Source organism: Dermacentor andersoni, chromosome 6 (assembly GCF_023375885.2).
Source record: "Dermacentor andersoni chromosome 6, qqDerAnde1_hic_scaffold, whole genome shotgun sequence".
Taxonomy (NCBI): domain Eukaryota; kingdom Metazoa; phylum Arthropoda; class Arachnida; order Ixodida; family Ixodidae; genus Dermacentor; species Dermacentor andersoni.
The window spans coordinates 28,311,964-28,330,338 of NC_092819.1; the positions used below are offsets into that span (position 1 = coordinate 28,311,964).

Genomic DNA, 18,375 nt, shown 5'->3' on the forward strand with positions numbered 1-18,375 from the left:
TAGCCAGAGACAACTCTTGGCTGCAACTTCTGCAAAGCTTTGAAAACCGAAACTATCTTTTTTCTTCTTTTTTTTTACCGTTTACTTCGTTAACTCTTCGTAGGTCACAACACTATGTCACCGACGGGATACAGAGAGACTGCGAGCATGCAACGATAAAAAACAGGTAGAATCAGCAAAAGTACGTAAGCCCGCTCAACTACGATGAAGCGGCTCTGCTACAACTGACATGGCTTGTTTTATTCATATGGCGCGTATTTGTAGGGGTGCGTTTACGGTATTTTGCGGCTATCTGCGTTGAACAACGCGCTCTGTGACGTGTGTTTGTGCATCTTTAGAAAGTTGAACGCATCAAATGCACAAAGCGCCGTATTAGAGCCAGCTGAACAAGTGCCCTGCTGAAAAGCTGTTTTTTTGTCTACAAGTTTGCCTCCCTTGGTTGTGATGGCAACACCGAGGGAGCGCGCGCTGGTTGCGAAGTCGCTGGTGTTGATGTTACAGGCACTGCGAGGACGCCAGACTACGATTGAGCTGCGCAACGAACTGAGCGTCTGGGGCACCGTTGAAAATGTGGACGCGTAAGGCATTCCATCGGAATACTTGTTACGGGGCGCAAATTGCATGCAGTAGGAAGTGACAAACAGTACACATTATTCAAAACTGCAAAGATTGAGAGTAATAGTGCCGTCAGCGCTGCCTCTGGTGCTTGCTTTAGAGCTATGTGGCGTCATCGAGAAAGAAATTATGCAGCAGGTGTAAATGGCGTCCCAACTTTCGATTAAAAAAAAAAAAAACATAGTTTGGTTATATGCAAATAACTCGGAGGATTTGCTTATTTCTTGCCTTATATGTGTTCGAGGCCTGGTGAAAGCTCAAGCATGTGTGTTCTTATAAGTTTTGATTGCCTAGTGTACAGTATCAATGCACTGAAGTCATGCGTACACACATATCTGCAGTTTTCTTTTTTCAAGAGTGCTAATCAAAGAACACAATGTGGTCGGCACGTTTTTAAAAAGAAAAATGTGTTCAGTGAGGTGCACCAAACAAACCACATTTTCTGTTTCGTAGATAGTGATAAAATACAAATGTTTTAAGAATGGTGTTCGTGGATGCCAGCTGTATCTATATTGAAGTTTATAGGCTGTGTTGCACAGTAGAAAAAAGGTCTTCTGTGCTTGTGCTGCAAGTACTTTTGTAGCATATATTATAAAAGAAACCCGCAGCATCACAATTACATGTGCGGAGCAACTCGAGTGTCACTGAAGGGCCTACACATTATTTATCTATTTATTTAATTTATTTATTTCGCATACTCTCAAGGCCCAAGGACATTACAGAGAGTAGCGGCTGACAAAATATGTTGTTTAATGCCTTCGCAAAGGGTTGCCGTTCATGAATCTATTGTCAATTTAATGCAGGTTCATGAATGTAGACCTGTGTGATGCAACTGTGGTCGGGCCCAATGGCGAGAAGACCTACACAAGTTTTTTTGTTCAAGGCCGCCAAGTGCGCTATGTGCACATTCCAGATGACATTGACATGGTAGCTGCACTCCAACTGCCGACTCCAAGGGCACAGCGAGATGCCGAAGGGCCCGTCTCGGCAGCTGTCATGCGGACACGACTACTACGAGAGAAGATTAGGCGGCAAAAGCAGGACAGGCTTCTGTGGAGCACCAAATCCCCCAAAGAACCGCAATATAATTCCTGAAGAATGTTGCCCGTTGACTGTTGTCCAATTGGAAGAAAGTTCCTCTTTAAAGTTGTTGTGTATGTGCAAACTAAACATCAGAAATGGGTATTGCTAAGCTGCAATGGGTTTTGAAATATGTACTGCTTGTAGGTGCACATTTACGGTATTTTACGGATATCTGCATTGAAGAACACGCTCTGTGACATGTTTGTGCTGCACTCATCTGGTGGCATTCCACTTCCAGGTGCATAGGTAATTTCTGTTGCATGATGTCTTAAAACAGAATACAGGAAATATTGTAATATTTTAGACTACACTCATTTAGAACCACATTAATTCGAAATTAAGTCTGCACCATGTTTCTGTTGCATAGATGTACAAACACCTGAACTCTGGTGCATTTCATTTGGTGTGCAACAGCAAATATCTCATGCAAAATTCTACATCTTAAATACTGCTTCTGAAAGCAACCCATATAACTATTGAATCCTTGTAGCTGGTCTCGAGCTGGCATATAAAGCAAATTTTTAGAAGTCACCTGTGGCAGATAGCATAATTTGAATAATTGAGCTGGATTACCCCAAGAGGTGGACATTCCTTGCACAACTAATTGAAATGCATAATTGACTAAGAAAGCAAGAAGTTCCTAATCAACCTTTGAATGTAGTTTACAGCACATATTGAAACTTACTAATTGTAGCTGGTGAGTTCGTAAGGTGCATCCACTCGGAAAAAATCTTCAGTATGACACCAGTTTCAAAATAATCATTCCCAAAGTGTGTAACGAAACACATGGACATTTCAGTTGCATTACTTTTATGCTTCAATGCACAAAACGGCAGTTAAAGAAGTGGAACAATAATGCATTTTTCCTGCATGTTTCATGGCGCATATCTCGAAACTCGTGTGATCCTTAGAAGTCATTCTAAGTGGATATGCCTTCCAAACTCACTGGCTACCACTTGTAAATTGCAATATGTGCTGTAAAGTGATTAACTAAGAAGTATTTAGTGAAATTTTTAATTGGTTGATTATGCATTTCGATTTCTCACAAAAGTGATGTCCGCTGCTTTGAATAATCAAGCTCAAGAACTACAATTATGCTACCTGCCGCAAACGATTTCTAAAACCTCTGAATGACCTAAACAAAAAAAAAGCCCAAATAGCACCAAGCACTAGCTGACGTTCTCTAGCAGTAATGAGACAATACAAGGCCACCAATGAAGACAAAGCCGAAGGGTATAAAAAAGCTTTTTATTGGCCTTACTTAAGACGTCTTGCCATGAATAACCTGGTCTGCTTCCACAATGTTGAGTGCTTGCCGCACACTGGGCATGTCGATCATGCTGCCTTCAAACACAAATGCCCCCTGCAAAGAACATGGACAGCGTCTGCTATTCGAACATTCTACAGGTCACACTTGTTTTGTATAATGTAGTGGCATCCTAAACGATTGTTACTAACAGGTCCCTTAGGTGAGATAATTCATACACTTATTGTCCTGGTAAAAAAAAAAACACACATGCATGTTACTACTAACATGGAGAGCAGTTCGCCAATATTGTTCTTGCTGCACATCGGGCGCAGAAGCCTCTGCATTCAGTGAGCAAGAGTGCCCAGATATTTCAGTGCTTCCTAACCTTTCCTTGTTGCTGGTGCTGGTGGAACTCCTTGACGAGGCGCTGTGCCCGGTCCAGCTGAGCAGGGGTCGGGGCAAAGGCCTCCTGGGTTGGCACAATCTGTGATGGATGAATCACTTGCTTTCCTGTGAAGCCCATGGCTGCCCCCTCTGTGCACTGGCGTCGCAGCAACTCTTCATCTGCACAAACATGAGCAGTACCTGATGCAGGGCTGAAACAGCAGCTTGTTCTGTAGAGTGTGATGATGACGTCTCTAGCATGCCCTGCTGTGCCTTCTCCCTCACCTCGTGATGTCAGCGTACGCACCAACTAATCAGCACGCATTACTACCTCTGCTCATGCCTTCCTCCTCACCGCCCACACTCCCCTCTCCATTGTTCAACCACCACCAACACTGACCATGGCATCTAAACTGGCTAAGCGCCACAAAGAAAGCCTTGTTTTAATAAATAAATAAATATATTCTTAATCCTTTCCTAGATAGACTAGAGGGTAAATTTCGTGGCAAGAAATTACAGAAGAAAAACAAAATTAACAGTATACTTGTGCACATGGCATAGACCTTATGAAAGCAGTGAGAAATGGCAGCTGTCACAGTGGATGTCCAGGAAAAGCCCCATAAGCACTTACTTTTCAAGTCTATAGTGACCATATCAACAGCCTGGATGCCGAATGCCTTTGCCAACACCACCAGCTGCTGACGTGCCATCAGCACCTCTGTAGCTTCTGGTGTGCGCCGGGCTCCTGCACAGAGACGCATGTTCCAGTTTCAGACACAGTGTGAATTAGCCGAGAACCAAGTTATTCAGCCACAGGCTCTAACGAAACAGCAGGCTTCATGCTGTGTCATTCTGATGCATCACTAAATGATGTCAATCCCAGTGAATGAGGTCCCAGTGGGTGAGCTGTAAATGGTGATGTTTTCAGATACTTCATTCCAAGTGCCATGGTAATTGTTCATTAATCCAGGCATTGAAGGGACACTAAAAAAACCTATTAAGTTAAGCTTTAATACTGAATTACGCTTCTACAGTACAAAAACAACCACTCTAATTTTGAGCGGCTGTTTGGTAAAAAGAAAAGACTTGAAGGCAAAAGAGTGATGGCAATGACGCTTTGAAGTTCCTCTGCCAGCTCGTCATGAATTTTTACAGCGTCTACTCGTGCCTACGTAGTAGTTTTTCGGTAATGAAAGATCACATTGCATTTAAAGGAGTCAAAGACTGCCACAGAGCAAGTATCAACAAATGTATAGACACGATCATGGCGCCAATATGAGAACATACTTTGAAATTTGCAATGTTGCACTGACGTACTGGCGCTGAGGTATCGGCAGAAAATTTAAACAGGAAGTTTCACCTTCATTTTCTCTGGTAGTAATCAACACACACACAAGCGGTTTTTTTTTTTTTTTTAGAAATTAATGACAGTAGATTTTGAAAAAGTACCTGTCTACAAGTGCAAATAGGTTCAGTGTTGCTCTTTCATGTGCCTTTAAGCCCAAAATTTAATTTCAAGCCTTAGGCATATTCCATCTTCTATAACTTGGTAGCCTTTCTTTAAACCTGGCTGCCTTAGTGGCCATGTTTCATGAAGATAAGACAGAAGTGAAGTTGGCCATAAAAGCTTTGCATGCCAAGCAGTAGGCAACCAGCAGTACTTCAATTGCCAGTGCAATATCGCTATATGCACCTATTTCAGACATAGCAGGCAATAATATAAGGCCTAGACAGACTTCCATAACTGCACATAGTTGCAAGAAAAAAATAGTGTATGAAAGAAAGATACAATTATGCATCATGTAATTCAGTGCAACATTAAGTGTCGTACCTTTCTGTTGCAAAAGTGACGTTACTTATTACATGGAAGGTAACACAGATCTGAACCTGTTTGCCACTGAATGAACAGAGTAACACACTTCTGTAACTAGCGGCCGTAGCTCACCATGTGCACTTGCAACGAAAACACAGTACGTCGCATACTGGAAGCACAGGCCCACAAGTAATTTGTAATTTGACTTAACTACAATGTCTACAAGTTGTTATTGTATATGCTGCGATCACTCCTAAGGTCCCCCTCCAAGAGGTGCCAGTACTTCAGCGCTGGCAGACTTGAGGGTGCAGTGAGCCTACACACACCACACACAGTGAGCCTACACGTGCCCTTGAGGCTACCCTGGATTCATCCCTTTTCATACAACAATGCAACGCATGAATCGATTTCCAAAATGAAGAGAGGCGAGATATCTTGTTTATTTTGCATACATCAACAAAACATGCCCTCACTCTCACTGGCAGCTATTTCCATCACCTATCTTTTCATTATCTACGGGTTTCGTTCCTTTTCCCTGGGCTGTGCCACCCCTTTTCAAAGGTGCTCAAGGGTGTATTTAACACGTAGAAAACCGCTGAGCTAGACAAATGCAGACCAGTTTCTAAATGAGGTACTTATCATAAACAAGGTATCGAATTCATCACCCAGCAGCTACGGTAATGGAGAATTGTAGCTACGAGCACCTACCTATACTGGCTGTGAAATCATCAGAACCAAACAACAGGCCGGCCAACTGCAGGCGGCTGTGTGTCATTGCAGAGGCATGCTCCAGCAGCTGGCGGCAGTTGAGCAGGCCCAATGCTGTCTCAATGCACACAATGAGCTCGAGTCGGTGTTGCCGCTCACCCAGGGCACGCTCCACCTGGTCCCTCACCTGGCAGGAGGTGTTGACAGTTCAGCTCCTAGCACAATGTGGCTCCGATTCTAGCGCCCTGTGCCTGAAGTCGTATGGGGTTATCAGTTAGCTAAAAGGCCAGACAAAAGTCAAGGCTTACATAACCCCACCTCTCAATTATCGAATGGCACACTGCAGCTGACCTTCACTCCAAATCACCTAGCTACAAAGCTGTTGTACATTTTAAATCAAGCTACCTTCAAGATCACTTGATCAGTAAATAACTATGAGTCCTGCAATTATCGCACAATGAACTTTGGTACTATACCTGCCCACAAGCACAGCCTTGACAGCAAACCTTGCTTTTTGCTCATTGACACATTTTTGCTCATTGTGTCTTTCTAGATTCTCAAAATAAATATAAAACCATGTGTCCCTAGTGACAACACGTGGCTTAAGTTGCAAACTTTATAAATGTATTATGGTGTTTGCAATGACAGATGATGCTGCCTAACACAAGCCTAAAGCCTTTGTATTAAAAGATGACTTATATTTAAACAAAGTCATCCCTACTGTGGTTATCGTCAAAAATGTGGCACATTCAAATTGAAGGAAGTGATCCAGCAAAGCGACAGTGTAAAAGCATCCAAGGTCATGCTTCATTGTTTCCGAACTGTTTTGAACATCTGTGCCCTGATGGCACCACAATGTAAATGGCTTACCCAGTCCAATTGCTTGGTCTCTTCCACCTTAGGCACCAGCAACGTACTAGGAAGTTGAGAAGCACCGAGGAGGCACTGAATATCATCCCCCGCAAGGCCCGTGCTCACTGCATTGATGCGCACTGCAAGGTCTCTGCGTCCTTCTGACCTCTCTGCTTTGTCCAGCACACGAGCCACTGTCTCACGTGCCTCTTTCTGAAATGGGACACCATTAACTTGTAATCATTACCGCTAGTAATTGCAGGGCAGAAGTAATTTTGGTAAATGCTCAATTCCTTTTGTTGAAGAATGTCAGGATGTGTGCAGGAGAATAAAAATAAAATTTCGGCTTTCAAGATAGGCAGAATGGTTTGTTTTATTAGAACAGAAAATATTGCTATCATTCAACAATGTATACAGGCACCCACAGCCTACATCCTCACAGAAAGTTCTTCGAGTTAACCAGCAGGCATCCAATCTGGAGTTCTTTGGTGGCTGCTGTCCAGACAGTAATCATTTTAAGACTTATCATGAGCACCAGTATCCTTATTTATGTTTGCCCCGCTCTTCTGTTACACTTCGTCCCTTGAAACCGTGGTGTTCCTAGGTTGAAGGCTTTAGCTTACGCTGAAGTGGACACTCTCAATATGTGGAATTATGGGGTTTTACGTGCCAAAACCACTTTCTGATTATGAGGCACGCACTCTCAATATGTCATTGACACCATAGTTGTGTAGGCAGAGTAGCATATATTCACTTGGCATGTACGACACAGTTAAACACATTCCTTATGACGTACAGGCGCGCCTTTACGGAGGACACATATATACCTTTTTATTGGCAGCCACGCCATCCTCGCAGTCTAGAACCATGCAGTCAACATCTAAGCCGAATGCCTTCGTTATCTTTCTCTCATCGCTGCCCGGCACATAGAGAACGGCCCGACGAGGCGTATAATGCCGCAACGTTGGACTGGCACATGGGACATGGATCTTGTGCAGCAGCTTACGAAGGGCATACGTCCTGTATGGTTAAATGAATAAACAGAAATGTATAACAGGAACACAATACTAACACTCTAAGAAACGCTGCGACCACCCAAGTACATGCTTACAGAAAGTGAATTGCAGCGCCAGAGACTACTAAGAAAAAACAGCTGATATGAGATTTCAGTCGTGACCCTTGATGTCACCAATATTTACGGATGGCGATGTTGTATTAAAGGCTTAATGTACTTTTGCATGCATTCTGATGGCATCTGGTGTGGGCGCTAACGTGATCGTTGCAGCTGAGAACGAGCAATTCACATGCCCGAAACCAGTGAGCTAGCCCAGTAGCTGTTAGCCTTCAACGGTTTTGTTACTATCATTAAAAGGTAACAGGATTGCTATTGACCGTGCGAAAATATACAGGTAATTATTTTCGAGTGCGTGGCGGTTGTTACCGCGGAAAAATCTCCTAATCATGCTGGACATGAAACTTCATAAACCAAAACAAAACGACGCGCCATATCACTTCGGAATCACCTCCGTAGCGCCGCCCAAGTCATCAAGGCAGCAGACATGTGGCCTCTACGATATGCTTTCTTGCACACTTCTGTAAATTTTCACGTCTAAACAAATGAGAGAAGATGACGCTCAAATCGATACAAAATTAGCTCACGATGCGTCCGCTGCCGCACCAACAACACCAAGTAGAACAGACTACGCTGTACCGCTACTACCGCTACTACTCCCGCAACGCCAGCCCGCCAGCCGCAACAAGTTAGCGAAGTTGACGAAGCTGTTATTGCATGCTATGAGGCAGGCGAGTCTAATGCTTAGGAAGGATACTGCGAGCAAAAAAATAACACAAATGATACTTTTTATGCACTTTAGGGCTGCAAATGCTTCGCCGGCCGTTACCGCCATCTGCTGACCACCGCCATAACCCTACTGAAAAGCGGGCAATTTGATTTCGACTAAGCCCGACTCTGACATAACATAATGAAGCATGCTTCCTGCTGCTATAATGGCGAGCTACCTGAAAGCTTTCAGATTCTGTGCCACTCTGAGCCACCGTCTCATTGCTTAGGCTGATCGACGCAGTTGATTGCATGCTTGTCATGGCGCCATCAGCCAATGTACGATCGCGTTATTCGGGGCTCTTCTGGGGCCCCGAGTTTCCTTGCATACGCTGCCTTTAAGAGCACTTAAGTACTCCTAAAACGGCACGGCCAGCGCCTTACACTGCGTAGCTTGCGTAAATGCGAGCGCGCGCTGACGCTGCTGCGCAACTTTCAGCTCTCTTTCAAGGCGTGATTTCTGACACGCTCCAGAAAGCACTGGCGCTTAACACAATGGGGAGAGAAATATAACGAGCAAAATTATGGTAATAAGCGAAATTGAGTCTTCCTTTCCACTTCGCTTAGAGTTGAATAGCTACTCTGCATAGTCATCCCTTCGACCGTCTCATTTATGAAGGACAGCAATATTGCGAAGTTTCTTGCGCAGATATAGGTTGGCTTTCAGACGGAGCTTCAAACGCTTCGCGTGCCTGATTTCCACGTGTATACACTTCATGCCTATAGGCACGAAGGTAACGCTTCTATCACGCGTTGTTTCCATGCATCTTCGATGCCACTTTCATGCCGTTCAGGTGGTCGCTGTATGTGCGGGTTAAGATACTAAGGAAATGACTGACGAAGAAATAAACGTAATGTATCGATCTTTATATGGCTCTTAAACAAAGGCATGTCGTGACGACACACAGAAGCAGCGGCTGCGCTCAGCCGAGCAGTTGCTCGTCGAGGGCGAGGCTGCCGAGTCCCGGCTCCTCATCGTCAGGTCCCAGTAGCCGCAGCAGGAGCCCAAGCTCGGCCACACCCGTGCTTGGTGGAGTCGTCGGCGACGACACCGACGGTGTGCCAGAGTACCTGCCGAGAGAGGGCACTCGTGCAGTAACTACAAGTAAGCTGAGTGTTGCATGCACAACCCGCGTAGACCCGTTCCTCCCTGCCCTGTCAGAGGGCAGGCTACTTCATATAGTAATGACAGCGTGATACAGCAAAAGTTCACTTGAACTAACTTCAAGGTATATAGCCTTCAGAAGGTTATTCAAATGTAGCGCAACTAAATGAGTTTGATAACAGCAGGAGCGTAGCAAACGTCCGTTGCTCAGGATACTTCTTTCTGGTGACGTTCAGTTGGTATTTCGGTGTGTAATAGCTATTACGATTATATAGTGTATAGTAGAAGTTTGGTTTTACAGAGCATTTAGACTCCGCCCTGAACAGCTGCACTTAACGTTCTGAACAGACGCTCTATAGCTACCATGCATGCGTGCGGATTCGATTTGCGGCCTATCATAACAATAAATGCTTCTACGCAGGTACCTTCTGCCCTCGCTAACTATAATGCCATATATGACGCCAAGTGCATACCATGGCAAAACTTTATTTTTCCGATTTTTTTTTTTTTACAATATTCGTCACATTGGCGTAAATTTCAAATCCTATTCGTTTATTTTCAATTGCTTACGCCTGCTACTGTGGCTATGTATATGAGCGGTCTTTTATCTCATTATTATTCACTTTCTTTTTTTTTCATTAATAGAGGAAATGAGAGTCCAAAAAGGGTGGTGGAATGCAAAAACGCTCATGCTATTCGATTTAGGTACACGCTGAGAATCCCAGATAATCGAAATTTATCAATTCGTGTTCGAAATCGAAAGAAGTTACCGTACGACGCGTATATAAACAACAGAAAATGTATAGGCAACTGAAAACGAGAGACCACCAAAGTCTCGATCAAGGATCGTATAAAGAAAACTGCCGTTAATAGGACCGTCGAGCGGAATAACCAGAGAATAAAGACGTCTCAGCATTGTCAAACAGCGCAGAATTCTTATCTGAGCCATATACGCGTCGCGTCGGGGAATTATTTAAAAAACAGGACTGCTTAGTTCGATTACCTTCGTTGGGCGGTGGATGAGACGAAGGGTGCGAACAGAGGTGACCTGCAGCTGAATCCATGACCAGACAACTGACCAGGTGCAAATGTTATATATGTATGCCAATGACGCGTCCAGCAATGCCGCGTGGGACCGAAACAATAATTCTTGTGAAATAGCTGATCGAAATGGTCAAGATGAGGATGTCGAGGTTGGCGTGTACGTGGGGTGACAAAAGAAATTATTTTACTTCCAACGAGCGTTCAAATTCAATGACATCGCAGCGTAAGCCAAAGTTACGAATGGTGAAGTCTGTCTCCCCGCAGGGAAGACAGCTGCATCGATAGACGGCAATGACTTCAGCTTGACGTTATATCCGGTTACATGGTGAGAAACATTCGACCAGAGAAAAGGTGGCGAAGCGCTGTCGAAGAATCTCGTAAAAGGGAGAAGCTTACGATGGATCACTATAAATTGAAGGCAGAAGCTCATAAAAAGTAGCGACTTGATGCAGATATACGTAGAGCTCGTGAAGATTATGGGGATAAAAGGAAAGAGAACACGAAACAAACAGCGAAGATAAAGGGACAAATTCCGTTCTCCGTAGTGCAATGCAGTGCAAAAGAGCCGCGGCATCATCCTAAAAGTGCGGGGTCGCGTTGCATTGCGCGCACTGACCTCGCATTGACTGTTCAAGCAGAGCTTTGTGAGGGATGAACGTGAGGGATGAACGTAAGGAATACACTTGCATGTTTGTGCCCAGGGCAGGCCGAGCGCCGGCAGGATCGCCGTCATCATCGACCACGAAACTCCTCTCGGATATCGGAAAACCTCCGGGAGCCCATTCCCTGCGGCAAACAGATTACGTACGTCACCTCGGTATCCCTAATTAATTACAATGCAACACGTGCCTGGCACGTGAAGCGCACGCACTTGATGCATCCTGGACGCGGGCCTCCCGGCAGCGGAGCTGCAACAACTGCAAGCTGGCCGTTAGGCCTCTGGGCGCCGCTTCGAAGCAGCACTGATACCTGCGCCAAGGAGAGCGCGTGAATAGCCTCCATGCAGTTAATGGTGCCACAGTATATATTCGCCGCGCAGCCGGACAGGTGCAATTGCTTAGCAAAAAGGTTAGCGCGCCGAAACACTTACTGTCCTGGAAATCTTCCCACTTTATAAGATATGCGCACAGGCAACACAAACTCATGCAAGCTATATATGCCGGTCCGCACGAGACATGACACCGAAATGATGCAAGGAAAACAGGCAACACGTTTTCGGTCCGTATACGTGCCTGCTAGACGGCGCTGACCCAGATGTTGTTGAGGTTTGGCTAAGTACGGCGCCAGCAATAACGTTATTGCGTTGCCGGTTTCCTCCCCAGCTCGTTCGCGAAAGTGTTACAGATCCGCAAGTTTGCCTCAGGCACACGCATGCCTTGAACAGCCCAATTAAGCCTTGCCTTGAATTTCTTAATTCTTACAATATCTCAATCTTGCATGCGTCGCACGTTTTAACCAACACTTGGGCATAGCGAAATAAAAAGAGGGTTCGGCACATGTCAATGCTTTCTGGCACGTCAAGTCCGTCTGTGCATGTGCTTCTATCTATCTATCTATCTATCTATCTATCTATCTATCTATCTATCTATCTATCTATCTATCTATCTATCTATCTATCTATCTATCTATCTATCTATCTATCTATCTATCTATCTATCTATGTGTGTGCGTGTGTGCGCGCATGCGTGCTGAAAGCGACCCACGTGCGCGTTGCTGTATACGCACCCGAACGCGCAGGTCTTGGAAGAAGCGGAGCAGGGCGTAGCGCGCCCGCTGCAGGCTGGCCAAGTCCAGGGGCTCCAGATGCTGCACAGTGTTCGCGAGAAACTATACGCCCATGACTTGTTGCGAGCCTTTCACTGGCGATTGCGTCACGAACTCGCGGGGCACCACCATCGTGAACTTTCAGGGCATTATATACAAATGTGCCGTGGCATCTGTCGTATACACGGCGCTCTACATGTTGCTCGCGAGTTTTCAATTGAGGGCAAATGTCGATACATCCATCCGTACGTGTGCTGATATATTACAGTATATATGCGCGAACCAATTTCAAAATGCAATTGGAATTAACCATAAATTACCGTGTCGTCCCTCCTGCAGAACTAAATCGAACTTGACTATAGCACGGAAGCTTCACGATCCGCGCCGTCGAACGAACGGCGTTCATTACCAGTTTGCCGCTGTGGCCGTTACACTCACTTGATAAGTTCGTGCAGATGTGCACAACAAAAATTATACCCGCCATTGAAGATGGTGCGTTATCGACTGATAGAAACGAATTATGACCGATGCCAATCGTTCAGGTCGGCTGAATCAAGGCGATGTGATGGTGCCCTTTGCGTTTGCGATAGGCTTCTAATCATCCAATCATCACCACCGAAGCATGGGTGACCGTACGCAGTGAGACTGATGGCGGACAGCTCTGACCTTCTGGACGGCCGTTGCCACGTTACAGGCTGATCCACTGGGTCCGGCCGCCTCCAGGTGCTTGAGCGTGAGCGGCAGCAGGTCTCGGGGGCTAGAGCACGCCCACAATTGGTACTTGACCACCATGCACATCAGGTCGTAGAGCTGCACGCATGAATACGGAACGCAACGCGCCCATCGACAGAAATGTAACTTTATTTATTTATTTATTTATTTCATAATACCCCTAAAGGCCCCCGAAGGGGTATTACATAGGGGGAACCGATACATGAAAAAATGTGAGCTTTGCGCGTTACGGAACTTGGCGCCTTCTTCGGGACCTACGATGGGATTGGGAGCCTATACCCCGATCTTCTTCTTCTTCTTCGGCGGCGGCCGCGGCAGCTGCAGCCGCTGATCCACGCCACGTGATCCACACCACGTGATCCACGCCATATCTGCCAATTGCTTGTTCACCAGCCTGCTTTTTCCCCACTTTTAAATTGGAGTCGCCCGTGGCTACAGTATAATGAGTTTGCACTTTTCGCATCGGTAATTCAACCTCTTCATGAAACTGTTCTACTTCTTCATCTTGACTGGAGGTTGGAGCGTAGGTTTGTACTACCTTTATTTTATACCTCCTGTTCAGCTTTATTACGACTACTGTTGCTTTTTAATAGACCTTTTAAATACATTTTAAGTAAAGTTGTCACGTCATCTTCATCTCTCCGTTCTAAGCCTGCACATTTGTTTGCAAGTGCCAACCTGAATTGGTATGCTTTTATCCTTACTGCGTGTTGGTTGGCCTGTAGGTGACCAATTATACTTTTTCTCTCTTCAAATTGAGGTGAATCCTAGCCCTCGCTAACCTATGATCACTGCACTTTACCCTGCCTAACACTTCTACATCCTGCACCATGCTGGGATCGGCGAACTTGGGCTATCGTTGCATGTTTGAAAATCAACATTTTGAAAGAACAGTGCATGCTACAGGGCTACAGGAAAAGGACAACATGGGCACTGAGTGTTAATTGCCGTTTCCGCCTTTCCTTGGTGTTGTATCGCCATTTTACCATATATATTCCTAGCTGTTGTCTGCGCTGTTGTTTCGGAATTTCATCTTCACTTACACGATATGGGTATACGCCGCTGCGTTGAATGCTTGCAGCATGTATGCCGTACGCCCCTCGATATTCAACACGTGCACAGCATAAAGTAAGATGGCGAACTCGCCATGTTCCCGCCAACCAAAGATGGGCGTAAGCAAGGAAGGAGGTGCTGGTATAAATGTATTAGTAGCATGGATGTGCTCGTATGCTTCCCGACTGTTGCCAATTTGTCCCGACTGCAGCGAATAAATTTTGCTGTGCGCTTAGTTTTGTATACGCGGAGTAAGTCCGTGACATGCGAGAGCTCGGTGAGCTCTCGGCGAGGAAACTGAAAAAACGCACCGTTCTGAAAGGCATACTTCAAGAAAGTACAAGCGCGAAAGAAGCGGTGTTCGCCGGAAGAGACAGTGCTCGCCTAACCTAATATTTTCGCCTATAGCTTCTTAAAGAATGGCAAGTATGAAAGCGTAGGTCACACGGTCCGCAGAGTGCGGTCTGGGCCGTGTTCATTCACTCACCTTATCCATGCTAGCGGGGCTGAGCCGCATGACTGACACGTGCGTCAGTTTCTCGAAGAGTGAGCGCAAAGCCCGCGCAGAGTAGAGCGGCTGAGGTCGGAACAGCTCGTCCACCAGCCGTCCGCCAAACATGGCCGCCACGATGTCGGACATCACTGCGGCGCGTGCGGGTGTTTACAGCTATAGACTACACGGGAGCGCGAGCGACGCTATCTCTGCTTCACGTATGTGTATACGTGCGCGAAGTAAGCTCACAGCGATATTACTCATGCGCGTCTTGGTTCGTGCTGTACCTGCGACAGAAAAGTCGTACCAACAATATAATTTTTCAAGAAAATCCTCTTATTCACGCCGTGTTTCGTAGACTATTCGTGTGCGGCCGCGAGCAAAACTCTGGAGACCACGGATGCCGCGATAAAATTTGTCTTCTTCGCCGCATGTCTGCAGGCTGCAATCAAGTGCCTGTTCGACCAATGCGAGGAGGCACTTCCTCGTTGAGTCAGCTGCGACAAATGTAATGTTTTTGCAGATGTCGTGGTCTCTATAGACCTTTGCTCACGACTGTCGACTCAGAAAAATTACTGCTTATCTTGATCCCAAACAATAATCATCTCTCTCTCATATATATATTGCGTGCAATTGTCATTTCTTAAAGCTGCCCGTCAAGTATATACTTTATTGGTCTGCTGAGCGGAGTGTGTTAAAGGTAACGTTTATTCTTAAGTGAGAAGATAAGGGTGCAGAATTTATTTATAGAGTCTACGGGAAGCACCTGCACCTGTTTGGTATAACTGAAGAAAGTAGATACAAGCATGGTGCATGAATACCATCCGGCTGCCACAAGTTTTTGACTGTAATAATAATAGTCTAATAAAATAATGCTACTCCGGGGCCTTTTTGGCCCTGAAAATGCAGTAACGAGAAACGGCCCACGATATCAATTAACTAAGAGTCGAAGCCAAAAGCATGACAACGTGTAGTGACGCGTATACAGCCTCTGTGGAAAAATGATCTGAGCAACTCGATCGGCATGCATGTGGCGCACCATTTATACCCACGATTTCAAATCTCTGGAGAGTGAGAAGGACATTGGGCATCACCTTCCGTATGCGTGGAGGTAGTGGATTCTAACGCATCAGTAGTATGCATGAAACCAGTGTCAGCTTTGGTATTAAGGCCAAGAGGATTCTCTAGTCTTGGCAATGACTGCCCGTATCCGAAGATTCTTCAGTATGCAGGCAAAGAGCTGAATTGTTATATTATAGGGTGTTTCAGCGAACTTTCAAAAATTCTTAACCGTTGCCTGTGGCAGATAGCACAATTCTATAAGATCATAAACTGGTCTACTCGAAGAGTCGGACATTACCTGCAGAAAAAATGAAATTAATAATCGAGTAATTTAAAAAACACTAATTAAGTTTCAAACTAATCACTTTACGACTAAAGTTGCAATTAACAAATCCTAGCCGTGGAGTTGCACGCTGGATCCATCTGGAACGAATTCTCAGGATGGCACCAGTATCGATATTTTAATTCCCGAACTTCGCGGAGAAATGCATTGGCGTTCCAGTTACTTTCTTAACAAAACGTCGTTTTATGCATTCAAGCGCAGAAGTAACTGGAACGCTAATGCATAGCACCGCAAAGTTTGGGAATTAAATTCTCGAAACCGTTGTCATCATGAGACTTCGTTCCAAGTGAACCCGCCTCGCCAACTTTTCGCCCTTAAAGAAATTGAGTGTTCGCTGAAACGCCCTGTATATACTCTTGGAGAAGAAGTCATCGTGGTATTGCATAACAACTCGAGCGCCCTAACCCCTTAGAATTTAAAAACCGTCCTAATGAAGGTAACCCTAGAACTTACGCGAGACGACTGCTGCATGTCGAGCCTCTCAGTAAAGACCTCTTGGTTTAGGTTAGCTTTAACATTCAACATATATTAGAACTTAAAAGAAAAAGCGCACCGCACGTGCGCTTTCGTATGCTGCATCAAGTAATATCTTATCGTTGTAGAATGAGAATACAGAATGAAGGAGAGGGAAGTGGGACATGAGCAGACTTGGCGATAAGAGCCGAAGACAGTTTGAGGTCACCGACACCAGACAACCACCAGATCACCTACCAGTCTTCCAGTCGTGCTTGGCGTAAAGAGCATCGAGGTAACCATCCAAATGAGCAGTGGTGAATATATACTGTGCGAGATACGCAGGCTGCGCAGGCATTATAACCTGCGACGCAGTTAGAGGAACACGAGAACATATTTAAACTGTTTTACTATGTCTTCCGTTTTGCAAGTGGGAAAATCCCTTCCAAAGAACAAGTTCTCACGTGAAATCTGCAACATCACTCTTTAAAGGTCCGCTGTTCAAAACTGCAAGTCGCATAAGCGTCCTCACCGATCACAGCCACGCGAGTGAATTCACTTTGCTCGCTGAAGTAACAACGATGAGCAAATGCTCCATAGTCGTTCACGAAGGCTTCAGAGTACAAATGCAAGTCCACGGCAACTTTGGTGACTCTCCGGTTTGTACGGTCGGTTTATGAGCGGGCCGATAGGTGACCCATTACCCTGATTTGTTCCATCGTCGCTTTGTCCAAAGCATCCGCTAATCGTCTACGCCAGACTGCGTCGGCGAGAGTGGCCGGGTTTTGTGCACGGTTTTGTGCAACGAGCCAGCGGAACAGCGGCTGCACGAGCGGCGCATACGAGGCCTCTGTCCGAAGACGCCTGGTTCGTGGCGGGCCGTTGCGGTCTGTTTCGGGTGCGCTCTCTCGGAAACACACAGGACAGCGTGCGACGCGCGTTCAACGAGCCGAACCGCGGCGGCGTCAAGCCACCGGCAAAGCGGCACGTACCTCGCTGCGCTTTGTCGTCGTCTATCCGCTGCGCTTTCAGCCTCTGGCTCAGGATGTAGAGCATCTCGCCGCCCATGTTCACGTAGAGCAGCGGCAGCGCGCGGTGCGCCATGTCTCCGGCAGTAGTTAGTACACACTGCGACGCGTGCCTGTGGCAACGGCACGATCGATGGCGACCCGTGTCACACGAGGCGCTCGTCGTTGGAGGACCAGCACACCGGCATCGACCAGTCGCCGGCCGCGGCGACGCAGGTGCACCTGGGCGGCGGCACGCACGTCGAGCACTCGCTGGGGGCCGGTCCTGCTCCCCCGACCCGAAGGCTGGACGCCGCGCCGAACGGCAGCCTGCAGCGGCCGAACGTGCCGCCGACGTTGCGAGGGCCCAGCGACCAGCTCGGGTCGAGAAGGTGCGTCGCCGCCCGCGCCGCGGCGGCGGCGGCAGTGTGCCGCTGGCGGCGGCAGCGGTGGAAGCTGCAGCCGGCCACGGCCGCTAAGCAGAGCACGCTGAGCGCCGTGCAGGAGCCGATGAGCACGTAGGCGAGCTGGGCCGTGGTGAGCCGCGCCGAGGAAGGAGTGGCCGCGGCCGGTCGGAGCGCCGGAGGCTCGGGGTAGTGCTGCAGCGACGGCGGGGCCCGGTACACGAACGACCCGTGCCGGAACACGGTGGGCTCGGTGACGTACTGCGGCGATCGGGGCCTGTTCTGGAGCGCGGGCGGCGCGGGCCACGTCGGCGGAGGGGGCCAGGCGGCTGCCGCGGACGACGAGGCGACGAGAAGCAGCAGAGCCGCCA

The 18,375-nt window shown here is 46.8% G+C and overlaps 2 protein-coding genes and 1 long non-coding RNA gene across 6 annotated transcripts; 1 reads left to right on the top strand and 2 right to left on the bottom strand.

Annotated features, from left to right (window-relative positions):
* The first annotated feature begins 74 nt into the window (after positions 1 to 74).
* Positions 75 to 1,592, top strand: LOC126521443 (uncharacterized). The gene is made up of 2 exons (XR_011895106.1): positions 75 to 181; positions 1,419 to 1,592. It is a non-coding gene; the product is annotated as an uncharacterized lncRNA (long non-coding RNA).
* Positions 1,593 to 2,927: 1,335 nt separating this feature from the next.
* Positions 2,928 to 8,822, bottom strand: LOC126521433 (citramalyl-CoA lyase, mitochondrial-like). 4 transcript variants are annotated; one of them, XM_055066019.2, is made up of 7 exons: positions 8,563 to 8,822; positions 7,532 to 7,724; positions 6,723 to 6,917; positions 5,853 to 6,039; positions 3,963 to 4,076; positions 3,333 to 3,511; positions 2,928 to 3,061 (listed from the first exon to the last, which is right to left on the bottom strand). In XM_055066019.2, the coding sequence occupies exons 1-7, from the start codon at positions 8,805 to 8,807 to the stop codon at positions 2,960 to 2,962; spliced, it is 1,215 nt and encodes a 404-aa protein (XP_054921994.2). In that variant the 5' UTR covers positions 8,808 to 8,822; the 3' UTR covers positions 2,928 to 2,959. The 4 variants fall into 4 exon arrangements, with proteins under 4 accessions (XP_054921994.2, XP_050026088.2, XP_054921995.2 ...); XM_050170131.3 differs by lacking the exon at positions 8,563 to 8,822 and adding an exon at positions 8,228 to 8,531; XM_055066020.2 differs by lacking the exon at positions 8,563 to 8,822 and adding an exon at positions 8,364 to 8,528.
* Positions 8,823 to 9,390: 568 nt separating this feature from the next.
* On the bottom strand, positions 9,391 to 17,703 carry OSCP1 (Organic solute carrier partner 1). Its single transcript, XM_072288659.1, has 7 exons — positions 17,586 to 17,703; positions 14,730 to 14,884; positions 13,124 to 13,267; positions 12,419 to 12,499; positions 11,565 to 11,662; positions 11,381 to 11,479; positions 9,391 to 9,615 (listed from the first exon to the last, which is right to left on the bottom strand). Exons 1-7 carry the CDS (start codon positions 17,695 to 17,697, stop codon positions 9,468 to 9,470), a joined length of 837 nt encoding a protein of 278 aa, XP_072144760.1. The 5' UTR covers positions 17,698 to 17,703; the 3' UTR covers positions 9,391 to 9,467.
* Between the last annotated feature and the right edge of the window lie 672 nt (positions 17,704 to 18,375).